This window comes from Tiliqua scincoides, chromosome 1, assembly GCF_035046505.1.
Source record: "Tiliqua scincoides isolate rTilSci1 chromosome 1, rTilSci1.hap2, whole genome shotgun sequence".
In the NCBI taxonomy this organism is placed as follows: Eukaryota; Metazoa; Chordata; class Lepidosauria; order Squamata; family Scincidae; genus Tiliqua; species Tiliqua scincoides.
In genome coordinates, this window is record NC_089821.1 from 105,450,902 (window position 1) to 105,478,530 (window position 27,629).

Consider the following 27,629-nt stretch of genomic DNA (forward strand, 5'->3'; position numbering starts at 1 on the left):
CGGGGGGCGTTGAAATCCATTGAGCCTCGCGTCTGGCCGCGCCATGAACAGGTGGCTGAAGCTGTTGCTCTGCTGGGGGGGGGGGGATGAGGGTGGAGAGAGGCAGCGCTAACCCTTGTCTCCTTTCCCCGCCTAGGTTTAATCTCATTTTGGGCCAGGCGGTTCCCAGGGCAGCAGCCCCAAAGGTGAGAAGCCCCCCCTCTTCCCCCCTGCGTCTGCAGCCTCCTCCCTCCTGAGGCTACAGTCCTGTCCACACTCACCTGGGAGTAAGCCCCATTGACTAGAATGGGACTTGCTTCTGAGTAGGCATGCATAGGAGTGGGCTCTGAGGCTACAAACCTAGCCACACTTTCCTGGGAGTAAGCCCCATTGACTAGAATGGGACTTGCTTCTGAGTAGGCATGCATAGGAGTGGGCTCTGAGGCTACAAACCTAGCCACACTTTCCTGGGAGTAAGCCCCATTGACTAGAATGGGACTTGCTTCTGATCAGACAGGCAGAGAATTGGGCTCTGAGGCTACAAACCTAGCCACACTTTCCTGGGAGTAAGCCCCATTGACTAGAATGGGACTTGCTTCTGATCAGACAGGCAGAGAATTGGGCTCTGAGGCTACAAACCTAGCCACACTTTCCTGGGAGTAAGCCCCATTGACTAGAATGGGACTTGCTTCTGATCAGACAGGCAGAGAATTGGGCTCTAAGTCCTGAAGAAAATCCTCACTGAGAAAAGTGGCTCCACAGGCAGCACCCTGGACTGGACTGGACAAGACTCCTGTCATACTTGTGCCACAGGCAGAAATTCCACCAGCGCAGGCTTTTTCTATAGATAGGGTTACCTATCTATAGAACAGAGTGCCTGCACCTTTAACCAAAGGGGAACAGAGTGCCTATACCTTTAACCTTGGTATAGAAGCGGGAATTTGAGCAGGTGCAGCACAACATGGAAGTATTAAAAAAGCTGCACCTGCCCAAATTCCCCCTTGTATGCAGTGGTTAAAGATATAGGCCAGTGTTTCTCAGCATTTGTTTTCCAGTGTACCACTTCACATGGTCCACCTATTCAGAGTATCACTGGAAGTAACTGGCAACAACATCATCACCAGTTACTTCTGCATTAGGAGGCTAGATAAAATGTGACAAACAGCAGTAAGAGGCCCAGGATGGATGGGAAGGCTTTTTCCAGCACTGAAGAGCATGCTTTAGAGCTCTGCCCGCTGAGCCAAGCCTCCTATCTCTGTTTGTGGTGTCATGTTCCTAGTCTTGCTGCTGGGTGGTAGGTGTCCAAGGGTCCTGTGAGTACCACCAGACACCACCTCAAGTACCACTGGTGGTACCTATAGCACTGGTTGAGAAACACTGGTGTAGGCGCTTTATCCCCGGATGTATCTGGTAATCCTATCTATAGTTGCACCTCCATGCTAGTAAATTCTTCTCCTGTCACAGTTTGTTTCCTCCCCCCCCCAATTGTTAAAGGCACAGCAGCCCTGCCAGTTAAAAAAAGGTGGCCACTCTAAAGTTGACTCTGCAGTGTCATATTGTGGTCTGTAATGTGGTCATAGTACGATGGTGTAGTGAGGTGAGGTGGGTGCTGTAGCTATATGCATAGAAAATGATACTGTGGTGCATCCACTGTTATTTGGTTTGTCTAATGAACAGTTCAGCAAAATAAGTTTTGTTGTACAATAAATTGGAGTGGGAGAGGTTAAAGTTTCAAAGTGACATTTATGTGCATTTCAACTCAGAGCACAACTCTGAGATTACTAAATGGAAATAGGGTTGATTGTCCTGATATCACTTAATTATTCTGTTAGTCACAATTAAAAAAAAAAACTCCTTTCAGTGTATGTTTAGAGGAGTACCATGAAAGGAGTTAGGTATTGGTTATAGGTTTGAAATCAGCGATCATAGTTTTGCAGACTTTCTGGAGCTAAAGAGAATAATCTGTTTGTAGTAATCTTTAGTTTACACACATTTTTGTTTTGTTACTTTTTTATACCATTACATCACAGAGAACCTTGATCACTGTCTCCTCTCACCCCATGTAAATGTTGGCATGGGGCCATATGAGTAATTAATCAAATGTAGGTTGCAATCTACAAAGCACACTTGCTTACCCCATTTCTGCCCAGCCCACAGGTGTACACATTTGACCCCTGTTGCATATATACAATGTTGGGCAGAAATGGCTTACTCTTATCTGAACTCATTCCAGAGGTGCTGATTTCACTTTCATCTTGTAAATGGGTAACTTTTTAGATCATGTGTAAGAGACTTGGGGCCCAATCCTATCCAACTATTGTGTAGCCACAATGCAGCCCTGTGGTAATGGAACATATGTTCCCATACCTTGAGAAAGCCTATCCAACTATTGTGTAGCCACAATGCAGCCCTGTGGTAATGGAACATGTTCCCATACCTTGAGAAGGCCCCAGTGACTGCCCCTCCACCATAGGATGCAGTGCATACCCCACTGGCACAACTGCACCAGCACTGGAAAATTGGTTAGGATTGATCTCTCAGCTGTCATGTAGAAATGACAGCTGTTGTACATGTGATGGGTACTACATGTATTGCACCAATAAATCTTTTTTAAAAATCTGACTAGTCAGTACTGAGAGGAGACTTGTGATTGGAAGTTCTACTCTTAGGCTACTGATGTAATAATAGTGTTGGGGAAGGTTGCGTGGCAACTATTAATGAGGTTATTTCAGCTCTAAATGCTAAGTGGGACCTGTGTTGCTGAAGATTCCTCACTCATGTGAAGCACTATGACATGCCTTTGATTCTAGAATTGTCTTCTCTTGCACATATGTTAACCCTCTGGAGATCTAGTGTTCACAATATGTTACACTACTGCACTGATGTCCCTCAAGTTGTTGCATCTCATAAATTAAATTATGCATCTCATAAATTAAAGCATACGGATTAATGTTGCATAATAGACATTTGCAAAGCAGAAGTCATAAACAATGGCACTACACATGGGAGTAAAGTTGAATGTGTTTGCATCTTCACATACTAACCACTCAGTAAATTTTTGGCGAAGTTTACTTCATTCCTTTTCTTCCCTTCTATAGTCTTAATAAGCATGTGCTTTGTGTAATTAGTAAAGTTTTACCACTTAGAAGTTGTGAGGACTTATTGTGTTCCTCAGGGTATGTTAAATATTACTATTGCTGTTGGAGGCTTTGTTCTAAGCAGGAGGTCAACTGGAAGCCTGACACAGCAACAGGAGTGCTTAGTAAGAGGCCAATTGCAAGTCTTAAAATTTATACAGTGCAAATAGCAATGTTAGTTGTAAATTAGCATTGTGAACTGAGAAGGAAAAGGCAAGTCTGAATGGATCACATTCTTTGAAATCAGTAGACCATTGAATTTTTCTGGTTGAAGAGGTGAAGCTAAATGTTTCATAAAGAGTCAAAATAAGAAGGAGTTTTTTTTGAGGGGGGGGAATCCAAGCTTCTTGTGTTAAATTTCATTTCTTTATTTTAGAATCCTCACATTCTGCAGGATTTTGTTCAGACCATTTGACTAGAAGTTTGATAAAAGTGGATTTGCACAACAGTACTCCCAATACCCTAAGAATTCATTTATTACAATGAAATGACATGGATGCCCATCTCTTTTTGAAATAATTTAATTTTGGGTTTTGTTGCATGAACAGGAATTTCATACTGGAAACCTCACAAGTGGCATCCCACAGATGTTATGTAAGCTAAGTTAATTTGTGGAAATAAAATATAGAAAATAACTACAGATTTGTTGAACCTGGTTGTAGACTTGCTTATCCAGTTATTCAAAGTGTTAAATATACCTTTTTCAAGCTGAACTCTCTTTTTGAAAAACTAAGATACTTTTAGTTTTATTTTGATTCATCATTAATTCTGTACAAGGTGTAGTGAAGTTGCTCAAAATAAAACTTAAGACCACAATTGTATATTCTTCTGTTCAGAAGTTACAATGATATATCGTTTTAGTGCAATCTGTATGATTTAGAGCTAGTGTCATATCAACACTTCAGTCTCAATTGTGTGTTTGCTGTTGGGATGTCACTTTTGACATATTCACAAGCAAAAACACAGGAATAATATTATTTCAGAGACACATTACTATAAAAGGATGGGAAGGGAAAGAAGGAGTTGGACCTTTGCTCCTATCTCTTGTCATCTAAAGAGCAAAATATTACTATTTTGTTGTGTGTTTTCTATCATGCTTTTTTTGAATATTTGTTAAAACTTGTGTGTACTTGGTACCAACTGCTGTCACAAACAAATTTCAGCTTGAAGCAGTAGTTATGTGTGGTTCTAAACTAAGGCTTCTGTTCTGTGCATGCTTACTTGGGAGTAAGCCTCACTGAACATAGTTGAACATACTTTTCAGTAAACATACGTGGGACTGCATTATTTATTTAATAAAAAAGATTTTTATATCACTTTTCCAGTGCTCAGAACAGTTCACAACAAAAAATAAAATAATAAAACAATAAAATAAAATCATTAAAAGCAGTTAAAAGCAATTAATAAAAACTTAAGTGATCTGTTGTAGTTGTTTTAAATAAAAATACAGATCCAATTAAAAATATAAAAATAGCAACAGCGTCAAAGGCCTGTAGATATTAATTAAAATAGGGTTCCAAGAGTTTCCCAGATCCCCTCCCTCCTCAAAGCAGAATAGGTATGTTTTTACATCCCACCTGAAACCAAGCAAAGGTCATACTCAACTTGGTTCCAAATGTGTAGTGCCACAATCGAAAAGACCCTGCATCTTGCCGCCATCCCCCTGGCTTCCGATGGTGGTGGTATCCTAGGCAGAACCCTGTCTGAAGATTGTAGGGAATGAGCAGGGCTATATGTGGTTCTTGAGGTGTCTTGATCCTGTGCCATATAGGGCTTTAAAGATAATCACCAACGAATTGAGCTTGGAATGGAATGGGCAGCCAGTGTGGCCACTGGAGTAACAGCATGGCGGAATCAACCTGCCAAGCCCCAGTAACCAGTCAGGCCACCACATGCTTCACCTTCTGAACTGTCTTCAAGGGTAACCCCACTATCATCAGAAATAGTATATGAATGCTTTCTGTAGTTCTGCTTTGCAGCTTTTAGTGTATGATAATCTCATTTGCTCCGAAGTCTATTAGAAATATCATTTTGAATGCTTTTTTATACATTTTTTTACAGGTTTCTGGAACAATGGAAGTAATTGCTCCTGAAGGTATTTTCCCTGAAGCAATGTGTTTTTATACTACTTTATTGCTTATGTTTTGAGTTCTTCAAAGTTCAGCAGTGCAACTGAAAATATTTTAGAAGCATCAAACTTTTTCCTTTTTAACCTTTATTTTTTAAAGAATTCCCCATTATAATTGTATTTTTGTGGTTTTACAGATATTCAGAGCTAAGAGGAGTTATTGGCACAATGTTGCCTGTGTTAACAGGGATGGCAATGTTGCAATTCACAGGTTCTCTGAACAGTTGTGTGTTCATGGAAAACATGTGCAGAGCAAATGTCTAATTATTCTCCTATATGGGAGCAATATCCTGTGATATGTTTTAAATCACAAAAGTCACTTACATATCTAAAAATATAGTATAGCCTAAGTTTATATACATGGATTCCTTTGTGACAGTTTTTGGCCATGAGGATGCTATCGATAGTCTCATGACACAGAACATAACAAGGGAAGCGTGTATTTATTTTTTGTTTTGGTTAGACCTGGATATGTCAAGCTGCCCAAAGTTTTCTGAGTGAGCAGGTAAGATAAATATTCTACCGCACCTGCTCAAGGACACGTAGGAATGGATCAGCCATGTGTCCAAAACAAGTGCATTAATCTTTGGTTGTGGTGCACTTAGGGGGTATTAGTATTTTAGAATGGGGGGAGAGGGGGGAGAAAGAGAGAGTTCAAAGGCTTCAAATCACAATGCAGTTTATTTAACAGTTTATTAAGGAATGTTTCAGTTCAGTCATTCAAAAAATAAATGCTGTGCGAGAGGCAAAAACAATTTTGAGATCAGAGGGAAAAGAAATAATATAAATGAACAAATATACACTAAGGGCGCAATTCTAAGACACCCTTTGGCTGGCGCAAATCCCTTGTGCCTGCCCAGGAGGGTCACAAACGTGCCGTAAAGAATGTTTGCGCCTACTGTAGAGTCGGCTTGGCTGGTGGAGGGAAATGTGCCGGCCCGTGGAGGCTGATTCCAACCTCTGCACTGACTTGGGGATGAAGCCTTGTGTTGGCTGAGCTCAGCCAACACAAGGCTCTGGGGTGGGCAGGGAGGAGGCGGGAGGGAGGTGTTCTGGGGTGGAGGAAAGGTGGTCCCGGTCCAGCAAATATGCCGGATCCTAGCCTCCATTCCCAAACAGCGCAAAGCGGCTGCAAGCCTCTCCACTCTCCTCAGACTTGTGCCACCTCCAGAGGTAGCGCAAGTCCAGTGTGACCCATTGGGGCTACAGTGGCTTGCCCAGGAGTAAGGGGAAGAGTTTCCTCTTGCTTCTGGCTGAGTCACTTTGGGGCCCTGTCTTGTGCTGGATACAGCGCAGGCCTCCTGGCTTACCTGTTCCAGCATAAAATAGGATTGTGCTTTAACAATCCTACTTAAGAATAGATGTGTGTGTACACATTCTAACTCAAAGAACTATTCTAAAAGTGGCTTTGTACTTAGAATGGAGACTGAGAGTGAAGAACAAGAAGTAGAAAAATGAAGGGTGCATGTGCTTTCTATGGAAGGAAGAGTGGAAGGCTGGAGATCACACTGAGTGGAGATACTTCAGCATGTTATAGTTATTAGATGGTTTATGGGGGGAGGGGGGAGAGTTGCCAAGGCAGTGTCTTGGTACATGCAATGAGTTGGAAAATGGTGACAAATTGAGAGGAAGCTGGTTCTAAAGTGCCTTGCTATTTGCCCATTGTAAAGTGCTTGCTGTCTACTACAAGGACTTCTAGTATCCCAATGCCTCTGAGAGAGTGGAGATCAGCATTCCCTGTAAGGGGTATGTGCTGGTGTACAGATCTTCTAGCAGCTGTACAGTGTCATGACGTCATGTCATTGGCTTCTGGCGTTTGGCAATAATGTCATCACCAAATTTTTGCGTTGTGAAGCTCAAGTTTGAGGGCATTGCACAAAATGTATTTGCACTTCTTTCTTTTTAGATGGATTTGTCCTAGAAACATGTTTGCCATTATCAAGGTAAGGAGAAGAAAACAGATGAGTGAGTTTTCAAGATTTCTTTCCTTGGTGAGTTTAGGCATTGTAAGAATGAATTATCTGTTGGTTTCTTCTTTCCTTTGCCATCTTGTTAAGATGCTAACAGACTAATTCTCACCTTTTCTACACAAAAGTCCAATGGATTGAAAAGGGACATAAATGAAAGTATAGGACTACAGCCTAAGGTGTAAACTAGACATCACATGCAAAAATATGTAAGAAAGCCCCAACAGCTGCATTTTCTAAGGAAAATTAGCTTTGAGAAGGAATTGTTTGGAATGGAGACACAGTGGGGGGTAACACTTAACCCTTTCTGTTCCTGACGTTTCTACACCCTAATCAAAACTGCTTTTTCATAGAAATAGTGACTCTCTTGATGGCTTGTTACACACATTCACGTGTAATGTGTAGGTAGGTTAAGATGTGATAGAAGATCATGGGAGCTCTTCCACATATAATCCTATCCTTACCTCCTCCCCCATTGGTGCAGCTGCACCAAAAAGGAGTGCACTGTATCCCGTAAGGGGGGATCAGGAGGCTTCAGAGGAGAAAGGAGATTTTATTCTCCTACCCCTCTGTAAGCCTTCTGCTCTGCAATGTGTCTTCTCAGAACTGTGCCAGCTGTTAGCTGGCACAAGTTTAAGGAGAGAAAGGGGGCAGCGAGGTTGCTGACAGAGAGGATAGGATTCAGCTTGTGACATTGCCACTGGTTCCACTCTCTCTCACAGCTTCCCTGCCTCCTGTTCATCACCCCTGCTCCTTTTCTGCCTCCACTGCTACACACCATCTGTTGCTACACCACTGCCACCTCTTGTAGCAACACTCCCAAAATGGTGACAGTTTAAGGGCTCGTGCTGTCAGCAGCAATTTTGTGACAGCAGAACTCTGTTCCACTGTTGTACAGCACTCCAGCTGTTAATAGCATATAACAGTTGTCCTGAAACTGGTGGACATCAGCCTGGGAAACCCTGTCTCTGCCCTCTTAAGGGGCGGGTGGTTTAATCATGCCACCATCGGGGTCAGAGGGGTGCTTTTTAAACTTATCACAACCCGTGTTGACCTCTGGGGGAGTGTATAGGAGTCCCATGGCACCCTCTGTGATTGGAAGTGGGTTGCAATCACTATTTTTACCTATTCCAAGGTGGGGGGGCCAGATTGATGGTGTGGGGGCAGGGCAATGGTGCATCACCATGCCCGCTGCCCACAGTGTTGCCCCACCCATTGCATGGGAGGAGGTCCATCATAGAAGTGACATGATGTCCTCCGTCACCCGGTGACACAAACCCTAGTGATGCCACTGGCAATACCTCTGGTTTTTGAAAGAGAGAGAGACACACACACACACTGTGTTTTGGATTCACAGAGTAGTTTGTAAAGCTAGTACAGTATCTAATCGAACTATATTCGTGGTCCTCTCCGACAGATGCAAATGAGAATTGCAACATGCAAAATACAAGTTATAAAACATATGCTTGCCATTTTTGCTTGCCATGCCACCCTATGGAAATCTTTCAAGCAGGCTCCCTTGTAGCCACCAAAATATACAAAATGTGATGGTCTAATGAACAGGCAAACCTGCTGCACTACTATAGTTTGCTTTAATAGTGATATATGAGTAGTTTGATGTCATAGAGTATGAAAACATTATTTTAGGATGCAGGTTTTGCTTGCAATATTACTTCCATTTAATGTATATCTTAAATTTTAAGAAGTACTGTCTACTGATTATGAAATGCTTTTCTTTTGTACTAGGCACAATAGTTTAGGATGGACTGATGCAATAAAGGTAAAGATATTCTCTAGAATTTTACTGTATGCATTTTTTGAAGATAATTATTGTATTGGCATTAAATTAGAAAACATTTCCATTTTAATTGCTTTATTATACCTCATCTGTAATCAAGGATCGCATCCTATATTTTTTTTTCTTGATGTTTCATTGTAATTCATAGATATCCTTACAAATAAGAGAAACAAATGAATGAAGAATTTTAAGACAGATTTAAATGAGCAGTCTTGTTTAGGATCTTACTTCAGTCTGTATTGCAGGAACCGAAGAACAGACAAAATGGAAGGCTACATGTATTTGGTCCAAAAGGTAAATTGTTTTAAAACTTCCTTCATGTTGTCTTTTTGGCACCCTCTCCCATGACCAAGATATAGCACTGGAATTTTACAGATGAATGTGAAAACTAACAAAAAGTGTGTTTAAACAAAAAAAACCTCAGTTTTCAGTGGTTCTGACAGAGTTTAATATAAGGAGATAGATAGCTATAATAAGGACGTTGTTGGGAAGGGACAAAACCTGCTACCTAATACAGACACTGGGATCACTCACTAAAGGAAAACGGTTCGGCCCCATTCAGATGATACCCAGAGGGTACTTCTTCACTTTGTCCCATGTAAGAGAATGGCTTTTGTTCATGCATATAAGAAAAAGCTATCACCTGCATCATTATTGTCTGGGCAAACCATTATATTGAATAACTTGATTTTTCCCCACTAGGGACTTTATAGGAGAGTCTTTGCATAGCATAAAACAAGAGACAGCATCTGTCCCTTGGAGACCCTGCAGTGTGTGAGCTGTCTATCTCCAATGGTGGGCCTTTTGCTAATTTGGAATACTGGAAATGATCCACCAGGAGCATCTCTTCTGTCAAGTCCATTTAAATGAATGCACAAGGACATCTGTAGAGGAGCATGTGATTATGTAATCCCATGTGTTTCAGTGGGAGTTGCTAAGGGAAATTCCTGGTGGACTGTGCACAATATAAGGTGATGAGAGAGAGGAATTGCAAGTTGAACTGTGGATTAAAAATAGTTAAGAGCTGAACAACTTGTATGTATCCATTAGTACAGGGTTTCCCAATGCATGGATCACAACCCACTGGTGAATTGCAAGCCCATGCCAGATGGGTCGGGACTTGAGCCTTCCCATCCACCCTTGCCTCTGGCTCCATATTTGAGCCATTCCAGAGGCATGGGGAAGCCCCAGAGGCCTCTTTCAGGTCATGCCTGGCCTGCAATCCACTCTGCAGGCCTCAAAATGGCCTGCAGAAAACTCCAAAAGTTACTTTTGGTTTTTGGAAGGCAACTTCCGGTTTGCCTTTGAAAACCAGAAGTCAGGGGCTTCTGCAGGCCATTCTGAGTGGGTTGCTGGCCTGTTATAACCCAGAAGAGGCTCTGGGGCGTCCCCTGGCACCACAAGGACCATCAGCCAGACGAGGTGGATCGCAGTGTGAAAAAGATTGGGAACCATTGCATTAGTACAGTTATGTTTTAGTGAAAATTTTAAATTATTATTTCATCTCTGTTATGCTGTTGTTAGGAAACAACATGCATTTATATTTGTGTGTGTGTGTGCACATGTATAAATGAATAAACTTATAGCAAACATGTCTACTCAGAAGTAAGTCTCCTTGAGTTTGGTGGGACTTCTGAGTATAATGTATAGGATTGCAGGCTTATAATCTGCATGTGTATCAGTGAACCAAATCTTTCTATTTTTATGGGGTTTTTTCTTTATTTTTTAGAAGCAATGGTTATTGAACCAATTCAAACAATACCACGGTAAGATGTCTTATACTACAGTTAATATTTTGCATGTTTTTTTAAACAGCTGGAGCTAGATAGTTTTTGATCATTCAGGTCACATCTGAAGGCCCAAAAATGCCTGTATATATACTTTGAACCAGTTGTCATCATGTAAAGACTACTAAAGTACAACAGTGTTATTAGCACAAGCTTATGTGCTGATTCTAAACTTTATCACAGGTTAATCTATGTGAACAATTATTTGTAGGGGCTATATTTATCAACTTTCGAGAAAACAATGGCATCTTATTCTGGAGTTTGAAAAGTCAACATGCAAAAGTCAAAGCAAAGAGTTACTGAATTTTTTTTCTTTTTTCAATGTCAGGTAGTTCTGCAACCTTTCATATCTTGAACTGAGGGTCTAAAATGTTTATATAAAATTGTAAATGTAAACACAGAAATGGTTAATGAAACCACAGAAATTTGAAAAACTGAAAATTGCATAACTAGTGGCTTATTTCCATTGCAAAGTTATCTCATAAAGCACATCTTTAAACTAAAAAATCCATTAATTATATAATGCTCTCCCAATGCTAAATGTGTTAATAAGTAGGCCCCGTTTCAGTTAGGCTTTAGGTTCAACGTAGGCCCCAATCATTTGGGAACTTGTGTTGCCTGAACTAGCATTCCAGCAGCGCAAGTTCCTTTATGGCAACACGAAATCCAGGCTGCTGTCAGGCTACTGCCACAAGAAGTGAGTGACCGGCATGTGCAGCAGTGACCCCCAGGCGCTCCACAGGTACCAGTAAGTTGGCAGCAGGGGTAGGAAGCAGAAGCTTCAGGGCATTTGAAGGTCCAGAGGGTAGGAAGTGGGCCAGAGGGGGAGGATCTCAGTGACAAATGCACATGCCAGATCTTGTCCCTTACTTTTTAGTCCACCCTGCCCCCATTCTGTCCTCAGACTTATTCCAGATGTGGAGCTGGTGTGAGTATGAGGAGACCTATAGGCTTTCGGGGGGCTACATAGAGGTAAATAAAAATAGTTTTACTTACCCCTGACAGGCCTCCGGATCGACCCCCCACCACCACCACCACCATAGGATGCAACATGTATTCCATCAGTGTGACTGCATTGGTGCCAATGGTGGGGTATAGGATTGGATAGTAACTATGCTTCTGATTACAGCCAAAGTTTCAAATGGCCCAATCCTATGGCTCTATCAGTCCACTGTCATAAATGGCCCTGTGATGGTGCAAGCATCATGCTGCCATTTCATGTGATGGAGCCACTGGTGGAAATGTCCAGGAGCTCCATGCTTGTGCCAGACTCGCCCAGCCGCTCTGCCAGCCCAGTTAAGGTGGCAGAGAGGTCAGTTTGTGGGAAGTTTGGAAGGAAGAGGAGAGGGTGGGGAACAAGCTGGAGGGGGTAGATCTTGGAGGCAAAGGTGCAAGCCAGATCCTAATGCTGATTTTTACAACCGGCCCCGCCCCCTTCCTCGTCTCAGAATTATGTCAGTAAAACAGCTGGCATGGGTCCAAGACGACCCATAGGTAGTCAACTGGCCTACTAGGGGGTAAGTAAAAAAGATTTTTATTTATGTCTCTCTGGCCATCTATTTGCCCCACCACCATAGCATGCAGCAAGCTCTGTCAGTGTGACTGCAGAGTGGAAGAAGGTGGAGGATAGGAATGGACTGTTATGTTAGTAGACTATTTTAGATTTCTGATCATGTACTTTATAATGCAGTTTGAGTATTGTTTGCCAGCTAAACCATTTAATCTTTCCATTTAAGATTCATGTTTACAACTGAGTTATAATAATAATAATAAACTTTATTTTTACCCCACCTTTCTCCCCAAAGGGACTCAATGGGGACTTATATGATAGTATGCATTTGCTCTCTAGCATTGTTCTTTTTAAAAACGGAATTGAGTACTCCACAGTTTAAGTGAAACCTTAGTAATAATTTTTAATGTAAATATTCTATAAATGCTTTGTTACTGATTTGACACGAAGCCCAAACCAGCCCCTGATCTTGGATGTCTCAATGTGTACTTGAACACAAGACAGAAGGAAATTTTTAAAAGGCCACATCCATTGATTAGGATCTTTGTATTTCAGTAAAGTTGTTCTGCTGCTGCTGATATCAAAATGTTTTGGGACAGTTCCTTTTTTCTTTTTTTCAAGGCAGCCTGGGGTGTGGAAATGAGTCTTCAAGCAGATCTTACACTCCATCAAAGCATATCTTGTTAAACACACCTAAGTCATCGTTAGTCAAGTAAGTCTCTGAACTTGAACAGAACACAGTTTCAGTTGAGGTCTTAATTTAATTTGGATAAGAAAACAAATTGTTGACATTGAGTCGTATCTTAAGATCTTTTGCTTGCAGACGAGACCCTGATTGTGCATGGGGAGAGTGGATATTTTTGCTGATCAATTTCCCTCTTTAGCACCCTGCATCCCTTGAATATCTGCTCTAACCCTTAGGAACAGACTTTTGGAAGCTATTGGGCAGAGGAAAATCAGTGAAAATTGTCCCTCCTCCTGCAAATGGATCGTCTTCCATTAGCAGAAGAAGACCTTGGGATAGAACCCATTGAACTTTTTCAGTAACTGTTGACTTCTTGTACAACACTGTAGGTATCAACCAGTTCTTAAAGCATACTGTTGGTATGCTGATTGCAAATCTCTCTACACACTATGTGACCATGAGAATGCTATAGAAACTCTCTACGTAATGAATGATCTTGCCCCAGCTGTGATTATTAGAAGTGCAAAGCACAGTCATCATTTTGAGGACCTTTGTCTATATTTCTGTTAGTTGGCTCTAATGATGTAGAGCTGCTCATCATAATGATACAGTTCTTTAGAATAAGCATTTCTGTGTATTATAGCCAGGAACCACTTGCCATAAAGAGGCTGTTTCTGACAAGATCTCTGTCTCAAATGTAAGATGTGCATCAGCCCTCAGCCAGAAGTGGGAGGAGCCACTGGAGAAATATGAAGTTAGATCTTTAAAGCAGCTTTCCCTGCGAATCAAGATGGGCAATGCATAGAGCAAAAGCAAACATGAAAAGAAATGTTGCCTGTTGGGAGGACTCTCCAATGTAAGATTATTACATGGAACTTAGATTGCCTGAAAGTGTTGTACCAATGACCAGTGGCTCTGTTGCACATCTGTTGCACATCAAGTAGCACCAGTGTGCTACGTGGCCTACCATGAATTTTTTCTGAACTGGTTTTGAGAACAAAACATTTTTCTTGGTGGGAGAGAATGAAGCAGCCTCTGCACATTTGAAACTCATACACACTGAAGTTCTCCTTGGTGTGGCTTTGGCTTCTCTCCTTCACATGGAAGAATTTGTGATCTTGCATTGAGGCTCAAAAATGTTGCTTAAAAAGATTTGGGTAACTCAAGTAGTTATTTTGATGTTACACTATTTTATCTGTGTAGAAAGAAACTAACATATACATCAAAGCACAGTATCTTTCTATGGTCTCAGTTTGTCTTTATAAAAATGTGTGTTTTGTCTTTCCATGAAAAACATTTGCAATACTTAGAAGAAATTCGTTAACAAAGTGTGTAAAAGATAAAAATTTCACAAGTAGTGTAAGACTGCCCGACTGCATAGAAGAAGAAGCAGGTGAGATCTACATTTGCACATATAATTTATAGAAAAACTGTCTAGTTCTGCATTATTGAACTAGGACCTGGGAGATCTGAGTTCAAACCATGACTCAGTCATATGCATGTTATGGGAAGCGTCAGTTTCCATATGTAATGAGAATGACACTGATTTGTTTGACAGAGTAGATGAAAGGATGAATAAATGGAGACTGAAATGGTATTAAAATGCTGTGTATATGGTCCTTTAAGAGGCAGATCCAGGCCTCAATCTTATCCATACTGATGCACATGTGTCCAAAAAATATGCACTGCATCTTATGTGGGGGGCACTTGGACTGACAATAGGGGGTAAGTAAAAATATTTTTATATACTTCCTGGTAAGCTGCATGAGCAGCAAAGGGTCAAGCAAATGGCATTTTGCTGCATGAGCAGCAAAATAGGTGGTATATGTCTGAGGAGAGGAAAGGGACAGGGAGGTTTGAAACAGAGGGGATAAGATCCGGCGTGCACAATTGCTGCCAGATCCACCCCCTCCTGCCTCTTCCCTGCCCCCAGTTCCTTCCCCCTTTCTTGTTCAGAAACAACCCCAATCCTCCCACTCCCTCCGCTGACTCACCCACCACCACCGCTGACACCTCTCACTGGCAGATAGAGGCCTCACCACTAGCCCGTGTGCACAATCACCAGTGAGTGTGCTGGCAGGCTTGTCAGTGGCACAAGAGCATGTAAAACTGTCATACAACTTCCACCAGTATCCAGGCATTGCCTTGGATCCTGCCAGCTCCATTGGCAGAACGTGCATTCCACCAGTGGAGCTCAATGGATAGGATTGGGCTGACTGTGTTCATGCATGGAGGGTTCCCTATAGGCCTCAGTAGTGCTCTGCTTCTCTCTTAGCCCAATCCTCTCAGTGTATACACAGTTGGTGCAACAGTCTGTTATGTGCATGGAAAGCCTTTATATATCTTCCGCTCTGGTTAGTCCTAAACACACTTACTAGGGAGTAAACCCCAGTGAACACAGTGCAATGTACTTCTAAGTAGACATGCATTCTGTCATTCAAGTTATGTTAGCTTAGTTTTTTGAAATGGAATGCAATAAAGACTGGAGGGGCAGAGTAGAAATGGTTATTGAGTTGCATCCAGTTAATATATGAACTAACATGGACTTCTTTACCATGTAAGTTTCATAAGACCAGATCTATGTTGCAGTTTAATACAGTGTGTTTTTATTCTATTTCTTTTCTCCTTGCCAGAAATTCATAATGATGAACAATTAAAAACTGTTTTGCCCAAACTGAATCATGAAACTAAGATAACGGAGACAAAGACAGAATCGCAAGTCATTGGTTGGTTCAAGCAAACTATATTGTATCTGTGACTTGTTTAGCTTTTATGAATATATTTTATATCTCGATTAAAAAGTCATTTGCTTGAGTCTGATAGATGTCACTAATTTGTTGTCTTGAACTTCCTGAATTTAGCATATGTTTTCATGTGATATATACTAACCCAGAAGGGAATACAGGACATTTAAACATTGCCTTCACTGCTGCTGATCTCCTTATTAAAATACATGTTTTATTTCAAACAAACTACTTCTATTTATATTGCCGTGGTACATTTTACCACATTACCACCATGCTGTGTCATAGCAGCAAGTTATTTTTTACATTATCCTTGTAACATCGCAGATAGAGAGCAGTGGCAAAGAAACATTATTTGATTTAATTTCTATAGTACTGGTTTCTTGATTAGTTTGTCACAAGTACCATTTTTGAATATACATTTCCTCATGACTGTAGGGGAGGTAGCCTCTTCTAAGATGATTCCTGACATACTTGGCTTTTGTAAGTATTTATATTAAAAATAATTAAAATGTTTTTAAAATCTGCTGCTCATTAGTCAGGAAGAAATTTTAAACAATCAAAAAATGTTCTGTAGATTAATCTAACCATTTAGGGCACAATCCTAACCCCTGACATAATCACTGACATAAGGGCAATGTAGCTCCAAGGTAAGGGAACAAACATTCCCTTACTTAGAGGAGGCCTCTGTGAGTGACACCCAACTGCAGCACATGTCCCATTGGTACCGCTGTGCCAGTACTGGAAAGCACTAACATCAGGGGTTAGGATTGCGCCCTAATTGACTTAATGGCCCAATTCTATCCTTCCCCCTCCCACTAGTGCAGCTGCACTGAGAAGGCATGCACAGTATCCAGCAGGGGTGTGGCTTGGGAGGCTTTGGAGGGGTAAGGGATCTAAATACCCCTCTGTAAGCTTCCCACTCCGCTATGGGTCACCTAGCACCTGCGCCAGCACTTTAGCTGGTGCAAATTTGAGGAGACGAAGGAAGTGGGGAAGCTGGAATAAGGGAGGATAGGTCCAACATGCACCATCAACACCAGGACCACTACCTCCCACAGCCTCCTTGCCCCCATTCCTCCCCTCTTCACCCAGTTTAGCCCCCTCCCCACTCCTGCTGCTGTCTTACCTCCTCCAGTAGGTCTGGAGAAATCCATCGACATCCTGGGAACACTGCTGCCTCTTGTGGCAGCACTTTCAAAATGGCCACCAACTGAGCACTGTGCACTCGGTCGGCAGACATTTTATGACAGTGGAACTCTTTTCTGCTTTTGCAAATAGCTGCACATCCCAAATAAGGCTGGGCTGTAAGTGTTTCAGCCCTAATCATTTTCTTTTATCAAAAAAAAGTGTTAGGCATTCAACAGGAAAGGATACAGTAATAAGCTATAATCTTTAAATTTCTCTTTACCAATATTCTTGTTCTATACTTACTATCACAGATAACTGGTATGTAGACTGTCAAAAGCAACAGTTTTTTCCCCTTATGTACAGCCCCCTCCTATTACCTTTTTATGATCTAAACTCTGGGATCATAAAGTGTATGTGATGTCATAGTTCACTCTGCCCTACTAAAGGCTAGACATGTAGCTTTTACACTCAAAATTCTTGCTCACCTGATTTGACAAGTCTAACAGAAGTGGCCTAAGCAATGGAAACAAAGAACTTTGGTAAGCAAAATCTGTGTTCAAGTGTTACTGCGATATTGAACAAAAGCTTGTTACTATTACCTTTATATATGTTTAAATATTATTTAACATGGGAAGTAGCTAAATGGCAAACATATCAGCAAATGTAATCCAAACACTCACAATTAGATTTTGTACACATTTGTTTTTATTGTGTTAGTAAAGACATGGTCAGCTATTCCAAATATATCAAACTTCAGCATGCTTATTGTAGTTGCCTCTGACCCTTATTGTGTATGATGCATTTATTTTGGGTAGATGCAAAAGAAAAAATATCCTTGAATATTGAAAAGGCTTCCAGTAGCAAAGTCTGGATTGAGGCAAAAGAGGAAAGTATAGGTAAACAAAATACTGATGATGAGAAGCCTTCTGATAGTTCGGATGATGATGACAATGGACAAGACAATGATGTTCAAAAGCAGACTGCACCGCTCGAATTAATGGGAGAGGTATGGCCCCTTTTTTCCCCTTCAAGTAATGGGCACCTTCTGGTACTAGTGCCATCATATACTGAGTTTCTGTCAAGTTTTGCACAGCAATATTTATACTACACAGAGGGATATTCAAAAAACCCACATAGGCCTCTGCTATGAGTCATGTCTCAGACTTCTCATTCACACCTGGTTCTTCTGTGCAGTTGATCATTTGTGTGTGTGTGTGTGTGTGTGTGTGTGTGTGTGAGAGAGAGAGAGAGAGAGAAATATCTAGAACTCTTGTATAACTATCATTTGGTCAGCCATTTGCTGAGGAAGTTTTAAACCAATTTAGCACCACCGTCCCTGCACCACCCAGCTCAGTCTCACCTGTGCTTGCCAGTGCTGTGCCGGATGCAGCACTGACAAGCCAGCACAACCCTTTGTGCTAATGCTGCTGGCTCCCAAGGCACATTTTTGACGCTTGGAGCCGGCACAGGGATGGCTGTACCAGTTCACCACGTAGTTAGGATTGTGTGGTCAAGTGAACTGTTGTGTTATGTGATGTTGTATCACTACAGGAAGTAGTGATGGCATTTTGCCTCGATGCCTTTAAGAGTGGATTAGACAAATTTCTGGAGGAAAAGTCCAATATGGATTACTAGTCATGATAGGTATGTGCAAACTCCTGGTTTTAGAGGTAGGCTACCACTGAGTGCCAGATGCAGGGGAGGGCACCTGAACACAGGTTGGGTCTTGTTGTCTTGTGTGCTCCCTGAAGCATTTGGTTGGCCTCTGTGAGATACAGGAAACTGGACTAGATGGGCCTTTGGCCTGATCCAGTGGGGCTCTTATGTTGTATACGGTCCATGCAATGCAGTGCTATGCAAGCCTACTTAGAAGTCTCACTGTACTTAATGAGATTACTCTTAGATAAGTGTTACATAGGATTGCAGCCTTAACAATCTGATTTTCAGTGCAGATTCAACAAAACTATGACCTTGTTGTTCTCTATATTGCTTTGCCACTAAGCATATGTTGTATAGAATTATCAGTGTACACTTGCTTGAGAATATTGCCAAAGCCTGGTTTGTAGATAGATAACCAATTGATCCAAGACAGCTCATCCATGTGTATCATCCTCCAATTATTGCAACCTGTTTTTGCAGCCACCTCTTTGTTGGCTCTGCAGAAACTAACAGACCGGCTTTCCAGTCCAGAGCTTGATTGAAATTATGTCAAAGAACCATATGTCCACATACAAATAATTTTCTTACTGTTGACAAAGATGAATGCAACAATGATGATAACCCTAGAGAGTATTAGACTGCTTCAGTTAAAGTGGAAGAATTAATTTTGCTACAGATTTTAAAAAATTATTGATTTTAGAAAAAAATCAATTCAATATATTTAAATAATTCAAAAAAATAATATTGTTGGAATAATTATATATCATGTGTCTATATAGCAAGTTATCTTAAAAAGAACCTGTGCTTTACATTGTAAAAAAAATTATCCTTTTCTTTGTGCTTTTGAAATAAATTGCAATCTTTGAACAGTTCATTGAACAGAATTCAAAGAACTTGCTATGAAAAACTATTTGTAAATATTTGCATCCTTGGATTTATTGCATCAAGTATCTTAATTATTCCAAAGGGTTAAAATCACAAAGGGAATCTCTCTCTCTCTCTCTCTCTCTCTCTCTCTCTCTCTCTCTCTCTCTCTCTGTGTGTGTGTGTGTGTGTGTGTGTGTGTGTGTGTGTGTGTGTGTGTGTGTACTCACACACACACCTGAATAACCATAGATTGATCTGTCAGAAAAAATCCAAAACTAACTTTCATCCCCTTCTCCCGGGTAAGGGAAGCAGCCCCACAATGGGGTTACTCACTTTACCACCAACCAAAAAGTCAGCAGTAAAGGCATTCGTGTAGGGCACCAAGCCCTCCACTAACACCTTGAATCCGGTGGAGCAGAGTTCCACAGACCCGCCTCCCTCCCTCCCTCCCTCCCTCCCTGCTCCTTCCCCCAGCACATCTCCCGCCCTCCCTCTCCCCGCCCCCACCTCCTTGTCACGCTTCCCCCGCCCTCTCTCCGCCCCGCCAGCCTCCCCCCTCCCCGGAACGCCTCCTCCCCACCCCCGCTTACTGTGCCACGGCTCGGCGGTCCATGAGACTGCTGAGCGGCGGAGGCTGGGCACCTGCCCTGCACTAGGCCGGCCCTAGCCCAGCACCAGTCGGCACTGGGCTAACACGGGCGGTAGCCTGGCCGTGAGGCTTGCAAACGTGCCTTATAGCATGTTTGTGACAGTGCGCGGCGGCACGAAGATGATACACAGTAATGAGTAAAAGTGTTTGGATGATATCCAAGATGATGCACAGTAATGAATAAAAAAGTTTGTTTCTTATGATTTTCTGTTGTTTGATTGACCCTAATAAAAGTATTACTATATTGTAGCAGAATGAATATGATTGAGTTTAACATGAAAACAACTCAACATTTTTGCTACAGTACAGTTTGAATTATCCCAAAATTCAAAGTATTAATATATTGATACAAAGTCTGAGATATGTTCTTTAATTTCTGGGTTTTTAAATCCATTCTTCTGCTTCAATTTCAACAGATACTGAGCCACACGGTAAAAGAGTTTGGGAAGTGTTCTTTGGAGTACAATTTTGGGAGACATTTCATATGTTCATTTTCCTCAACATTTTGAATAAAACAAATGCTCTCGTTGTAGTTTGTCTGAGATTAAATTGTCTTCTGAGCCAGAGTGTCTATTTCAATACAGTACAGCCCATTGTTAATCTGCCTACTGTTCAATGTATTATTTGTTACAGTTTCTGAAAGCAATAATGGAGCAAAATTACAATCTTGCAAAAAAACTCTGTCAGATGAGTAAGTATGCATTCTTTCTGTCTTACATTGTTTCTCTATATCTGAGTTTGCTACACTGAATTAAGCAGCAATTTATTTAATTGATTGATTTAACAGCCTACTGTCTATTTAACAGTGACTGGCCTGCACTGTATCCAGGACAGGTGAGGATGTGGCTGTAGCTCAACTTACACTAAGGAGATATCCCCTTACACCATGTTGCACGCCAGCCACTCCTATGGGGCTACTGAGGTCTGCTCCAGCGAAATTGCTGATGCAAATCCAAGCAGCCCAGTGTAACGCCAGGCTGACTGGGAGGGGGTTAGGATCTAGCCTAAGGTGTTAAACCCAGTCCCACTCTTCTACTGGGTCCAGTCCACCCACTGGCCCACCCTTCCTCTGTTTTCCCCCTGCCCCCAAACGCCCCTGATCTGCCATACCGCCATGCTCTCCAACCCCGTTCCGGCTGTCTTCAGCCGGCATAAATGTACCTGCTTTTGGTGCTGCAGAGGCCAGATCTGGCTGCCGTGCGCCAGCTCATGTCCTTGCACTAACCCAGCCTTGTCCAGTGTAGTCACAAATGTACTTACTGCATGTTTGTGGAACTCCTGGGCCAGCTCAAGGGACTTGTGTTTCACTCTGCTCTTTTTGTAAGAGCAAGATTTCTTTCAAGTATACTTACAATCAGGAGTGCTTCATTGCTCAAGGATTTGAAATTTTCAGAATTCTTTGCCAAATGATTTAATATGGAGATCCTGTTGTAGTGACATTCTCCCTATATGCTATAAACAAAAGGTATTGTTTTCATGTCACTTTTAAGTATCCAAAGTCCTGGGAATGTAGTTTAGTGAGGTGCTGAAAATTCTCTGTTGGAAGTTCTTAGCTGCCCCTCAAAGAGTAATTGCTAAACCAGTTTAAGTGTGTAAGTGTGGAATTTCACAAGATCATGTGAGTGTGAGTCAAGTCATTACAAGTTTGTTTGCCCTGTAGATTAGCTTGACTGAGTAGAGATTATGGCCATCCTTATTCATTCCATTTATTAGCGTGGGTGAAGGAGCTGTGATAAGTGACCTCTCGTGACTGCACAAACTTCAGTTAAGAAAAGCGTTAACTACAAACCTTTCCATTCATGTTCTTGAAAACAGAAAATAATGTTGGCATTTGCAGATATACTACGTGGTGTCACTTTTTAGTTCTTGAAATAAATGAAGTCGCTTTTGATACTTTTGATACTATAAGCAGGTTCCCCTTTTTTACATTGTCAGAAGAGTATAACTTTTTGGAACAATTTATTTCTGTAGAACAACAGGAGCAACTTCCCCCAAAGGGTATGCTATATAGTACGGTGGCTATATAGTGTGGTTTTGCCCTGTTTTGCAAGCCTCCCAACACTATTTTTTTAAAGAAAAATAATGAGCCAACAGAGGTATGTAAAATAATATGTGATTTCCCTTAATGACAGAAGAGTGGAAGGATTGGATACGAGGGGCACCTCAACTGTCCCCTCCATCTTCCTAATTTCAGCTGATTCCTATATGGCTAAACAAATGGATATACCATTGATATAATTGATTAGACAATTTCTGATCCTATCAGTATCACTCTTAAAGCGTTCCTTGCTGCCACAGGGAAAAACCTGTCTTTTTCCATTAAAAGGAATGGGTTATTTTGGTGCTGGAGAATAGAAGTGTATGTCCAAAGAAAAATTGATTTTAAAAAACGTTCTTAAAATGCTGGAATATTTCCATTGTACTCTTAATAACTATGAAAGTATAGTGTTCTCCTGCTGTATGATACGAATCCATTCCAGAGACTTCTCAATAGCATGAAAATATTACAATGTGAACCTAGTAATACACTAATTTTTGGTAATTCATTCCAAGACCTCGGAAACAATGTCCCTTTTGCCCTCTCCCTTCTGTGTTGCCCCAGTGTCTTGGAGGTATCCCTTCCCCTCTAATTCTTATTGCTTCCCCCTTAAGGCTGAGCACTGTGAACTGAAATTGGGGCATTGTGAATTGAAAAGCCCTGCCTCTGGCCCCTTAAGGGGCAGGGGAAGGGGGAAGGCAGCAATGCAATGCCCAGCCCTCCACATGGCTGTAATTCTGAAAAAAGCTATCAGAAACATAGAGGCTTGGGGAATCCTACAGAGGGCTCCGTGGGGCTCCCCACACACTCCCAGAGGCGAGCACCAGCTGAAAGTAAAGTAACCCCTCCCCCATCAGCCCCAGCAATAGTGCAATCCTGGGAATCGTGTTGCTGCCTTCACCCCTCCCCCACCACAACTTACCCCCAGTTCCCAAACTCCCAATGTGTTTGGGAACCACTGCTCTTTTGGGTTATTCAGGGTTTAGATACCCATGGTGACAGCTTGCTTCTCAGATGTGCTACTTAAAAAGAATAATCTCTGCATCTCAAGGCTGAGCCTGGATATTCTCAAACAGCACACACTACACAGCCCATCCTTCTTTCAGGTGTTCACCATGACTCCATCACAGCCACCTCAGATAGGGAGGCACTATTGCTGGCTCCTCAGTGGCATGTCATTGGACAAGGAACAAGGGCGCAAGCGACTCCTCTGCTGAATGTATGCCCTTTCCTTTCTTCCCTTGGTCATGGCAGTGCATACTTGTAAAATGCATAACTTATCCCATAGTGAACATTATTTTATTATGGAGATTTCATTATAAATATTCCATTATGATTTCATATCCTGAACCAATCATAAAGTGGGGCTCCACTATTTTTGTATTATAAAACTATAGTCCAAATATGACTCTTTGCATATAGGCTCTTGCATAGCTTTTTACCCTATAGACTTTTACATAGCTTTCATACTAATCTGTTATTTTGATACAGGAGTCCTTGCATGAGAAATATTTGCACTTCCGTTTCATCCTATAGACATTAAGAATGTTCTCTTTTCCCTTTGTCAAATTCCAGTTCTAATCTATGAACCAGAAAACCCTGAGGCCAAGCAGTTTCTTCCACTTATTGAGCACAAACTGCTATTGGGTGAGTTTGAAAATTGTAAATACTGTTCACTGTATGTGCTTTCCACCAGCAGATTACTTTGGAAACAGAAAACAGAAGATTAAGAATTAATCACTGTTAGGTTGAGTGTTTTAAAGCTGATGAATCATATTTCAGAAAACACTTCTTATTAATACCAGTTGCAAACATAGGTTTTGTCCATATTATTTCAGAACATTGTCCACAAGACAGTTTAAAAGTTGCCCAAAATAGGAGTTAAATTGCAGTATTCATGCTCATGATTGTGGAAGAGTTGCTGTACTTCTGCTCCAGACCTTATGCAGCATTTTTGTACAACATGGTATCAGTCATGTGTAAATATGTGAACTGGAGATGTTTAAAAGCATATGGGAAAATGTAGTGGATGTGCATCAAGGAGCCACAACTGGCAATTGCTCCTTGATGCAGGTCTTCAAACATGCAGTGCATGTGCTCGTCATCCTTTACATGTTTACTAAGGCAGATGCCAGTAGGATACCACTGTCCATGCTGCTGTGTAAAACAGCATAAGGCTGGCATTTCCTATTATGACAATCTCAAAGTCACTGTTCAAAACAAATCACCCATTAGTAATCTTGGGGAATCAGCCCATAGGTATAAAAACACTATAAACTTTCTCCTTTCTGCAATCAAAGTGGGTAAGAAGTATTGCTAATTTCGTAGTGACAGCTCTAATGATTTAAGTGACTGCTCTGTGCTGAGCTGAAAAAAATATTTCAAGTTTCTAAGTGCCACCATGAAAGAAGATTTGGTCAGTCGATGAGTGCCTGAGATTTTTCTGCCCCTTTTTTACAACCAAAATGTAAGAGGAAAGTAGCAGAAACTTTTTTTGATAGCTCATTGTGAATAAAAACATTACAAATACGAAAACAGAATTTCCAGAAGAAGTCTGTACACTTCTGTGATGTTTCTTTAAACTTTAACACTAGCTGTGCCATTTTTTTAGTTAAACATGACTTCAGAGAATTACATCAACCTTGTGGTTTACCTGTGCTTGAAACAGCTAGTGTTGCTCTCAATCAGCTATCTAAACAACAAAATATTGTAGCAGCAACATGTGTTCTTCTTGCATAAGAAGGAGAAACCAAGCCAATGCTGCCATTTGCCTGACCCAGAGGAAAAGAAGAGCAAGCAGGTGTCACACCCCACTGCAGAAAGGAAACAGGACCAAAGGTGTAGACCAATATGTGGTGAAGGATTACTGAAATCCATGTGATTATTTAAATAAAGCTCAGACCTCCTGATAACTTCTGAGGCAAGCCTCTTGATTAACATTGTTTTGAATTTGTTGATCACCTTTCTATAGATTAGAAAGCTATAGTTATGGCTGAATCCTATTTGGACATCACCCTGACTGCACAAATGCCAGTGCAACATCTTTTGTATCCTAAACCCATCCTGGCACTGTACCGGCATCTAAGTGGCATCTAAGCTATGTTGGCTCAGTGTTATTCCGGCGTACCACCAGCATCTGTGGCACATCTGTCTGTGGGTGGGCTTCTACACTGGGAGTGCTGTTGTTGCACCAGTGTAATTGGAAATACACTGATGTATCTCAAGGATAGGACTGGGTCTTTAAGGTGGCTTGAAACTAATAGAAATACATGTTTAAAATGTTTGAAAGATACAAGAAAACAGCAAGATAAACATTTGAAAAACATCTTGCATAAAGTTGCAAAAATGAATATTGCATATAATAGACAATATTAAAAATTAAAATCAATATGCTGCAAACAATTAAGCATAAAATCTGCACATACTGGCTTTTAAGGCCACTGGCCCCCTAATCAGTGGCAGGACCCTGTCTGTGAGGTCGTCTGACCCTTATTGGAAGAAGGCATGCAGTGAAAACTTTGCTTCTTCCACCCTAGACCGAGAAACCATTTGACTCCACAGATAAAAAAGACACATGGGAAACATGCCAGTGTGCTATGCCTGCTGCTTGTCCAAAGACTGGACAAGAAGAGAGTAAGATAGAAGCAAGTGGTGCTATTCAAGGAGGTGAGCAAATCCTGACTGACTGGTTTTTGTATCTTCTGAATTTTTACCTAGAAAGCAAACAGCCTGATGAAGAAGACGAAGAAACTGGTGAAGAGAGCAGTGATGACAGTGAAGAGGATACTAGCAGCACAGATAACGATGAGACTGACAGTGAAGCAAGTTCCAAAGATTCTGATGATAATGACTAGGAATCAGCAAGTGCCATTAATTAGTGTATTTGCAATTCTTTTGAAATACACACATTAAATGAACCAGTTTGATGATAAGAATTTTCACCCATGTCTGCCTTTTGTACTTGCATCACTTCTGTGCTCCACCATTTCCATCAAGTGGTTATTGATGTATTCAAACTTGTTGACCATAGACAACACCCAAAATATGTACTTATTTTTGAGATATCTGTGAGATGAAAAGGAATTGTGCATTATACTACTTAAGTAAAATTCGTCCATAGGATAGTTCAGTTGATTCCAGTAGCCTAATTTTCAGGGCTAACTGGCACAGGTTGTGCTGTGCTAGCCTTGTACAGGGGATGAGTGACCTAGAGTGACATGTGAGTACACCCTGGCCTAAAATCGTTGTTTGGGGGGAAATGGGGGGGGGAGGCCAAAGGAGGTGTGACGTTCCCAGAGTGTGAGTATGCGACTAAGTAGACTCATAACAAGATTTGCAGCCAAATCCTACCTAAATTTTCCCACACCAATGCAGCTGCACCAATGCAGCTTTCCACTACACCCTGCAGGGGAATTTTGACTGCTGGAAGTCTCTTGGGGGTAAGTGGAGATTTGACCCCTTGCCCCAGGGTAAGCCACAGCAGTTGCAACCGGTCAATTCAGATCTGCACCAGCAATATTGCTGGCGCAAGTTCGCACTGATCCTTGTCCGTGGATCAGGTCTGGGAAGACGGACAGAATACGGCACACTAGCGCTGCTGATCCCACCTCCTGTTACGTGAAAATTCCCTTTTGCCTTTTTAGTTGTGATTTTATATCTGGTTATGTTATTATGGACTAAAATATCATGCAGGCCAAAAACCTCTCACACTGGCCAAATTTCCAAAAAACTCTGGTCAAGCCACAAGCTCATGGTTACAACATCCATCTCTCCAGGAACAAGTCTGGAAGAGTAAATCATTGTTTAAGTGTCTCCTATTGTTTTAAGAACTGTATGCAAAAGTGTCTCCTAATCCAATCACTGTTTATGCAAACACATTTAAACTTCTCACACAGGCCAAATTCAGGTAAAGTCACAAGCTCATGGTGACAACATTCTCCTCCCTAGGGTCAAGGAGTCTGGCATAGCTAATCATTGTTTAAAAGTCTCTATTCTTTGTATTGTTTAACTCAATCACTGCTTAAGTACCATATGCAGATTTGAATGGCCTTCCTGGTTTACTGCATGTTGTAAGTTTCTGCCCCCCCCCCCAGGAAGCCAGCCATTGCTGATAACTGACTTCCTGATCATTCATTGTTTTATATACTCCAAGTACCCCACTGTGTGTAGTAAGCAAGTACATCCAGGTCAGTTCCAGGTCAGCAAAAACCCTTTTAAGAGAGAGGGCTGGCACATGCTTGCTCTCTCTGACTCTCCCCCCCCCCCCCAAGGCAGAAGGTCCTCCTCCCAGGACTCTCCCCCCCCCATCCAACCGCTCTACAAGTCAGGTAACTATCTCGCGTCTGAGACTTTTTCCTTTCTTCCTCCCCCCTTTTTTTCTCCCCTTCTCTCCCCATCTTTAGTTAGCAACTAGGTTTGGCAGATAGGGACCCCTAAAATCCTTCCCTACAAACATTCCCTTTTTCTAATTTCCTCGGATGCACCAAATACACTCCACACGCAACCACCATGAAAGCTAGGATTCAAGTAGACATATACTTACCATTTTTC

At 41.6% G+C, this 27,629-nt stretch overlaps 1 protein-coding gene across 4 annotated transcripts; it reads left to right on the plus strand.

The window, feature by feature from the left end:
* Positions 1-27,629, plus strand: ERICH2 (glutamate rich 2). 4 transcript variants are annotated; one of them, XM_066635870.1, is made up of 15 exons: positions 1-51; positions 137-185; positions 5,178-5,211; positions 7,151-7,187; positions 8,958-8,991; positions 9,255-9,303; positions 10,739-10,775; positions 12,932-13,018; positions 14,302-14,384; positions 15,625-15,717; positions 16,174-16,218; positions 17,682-17,872; positions 20,675-20,732; positions 23,655-23,726; positions 25,797-27,629. In XM_066635870.1, exons 1-15 carry the CDS (start codon positions 44-46, stop codon positions 25,931-25,933), a joined length of 1,014 nt encoding a protein of 337 aa, XP_066491967.1. In that variant the 5' UTR covers positions 1-43; the 3' UTR covers positions 25,934-27,629. The 4 variants fall into 4 exon arrangements, with proteins under 4 accessions (XP_066491967.1, XP_066491975.1, XP_066491984.1 ...); XM_066635878.1 differs by lacking the exon at positions 16,174-16,218; XM_066635887.1 differs by lacking the exons at positions 15,625-15,717; positions 16,174-16,218.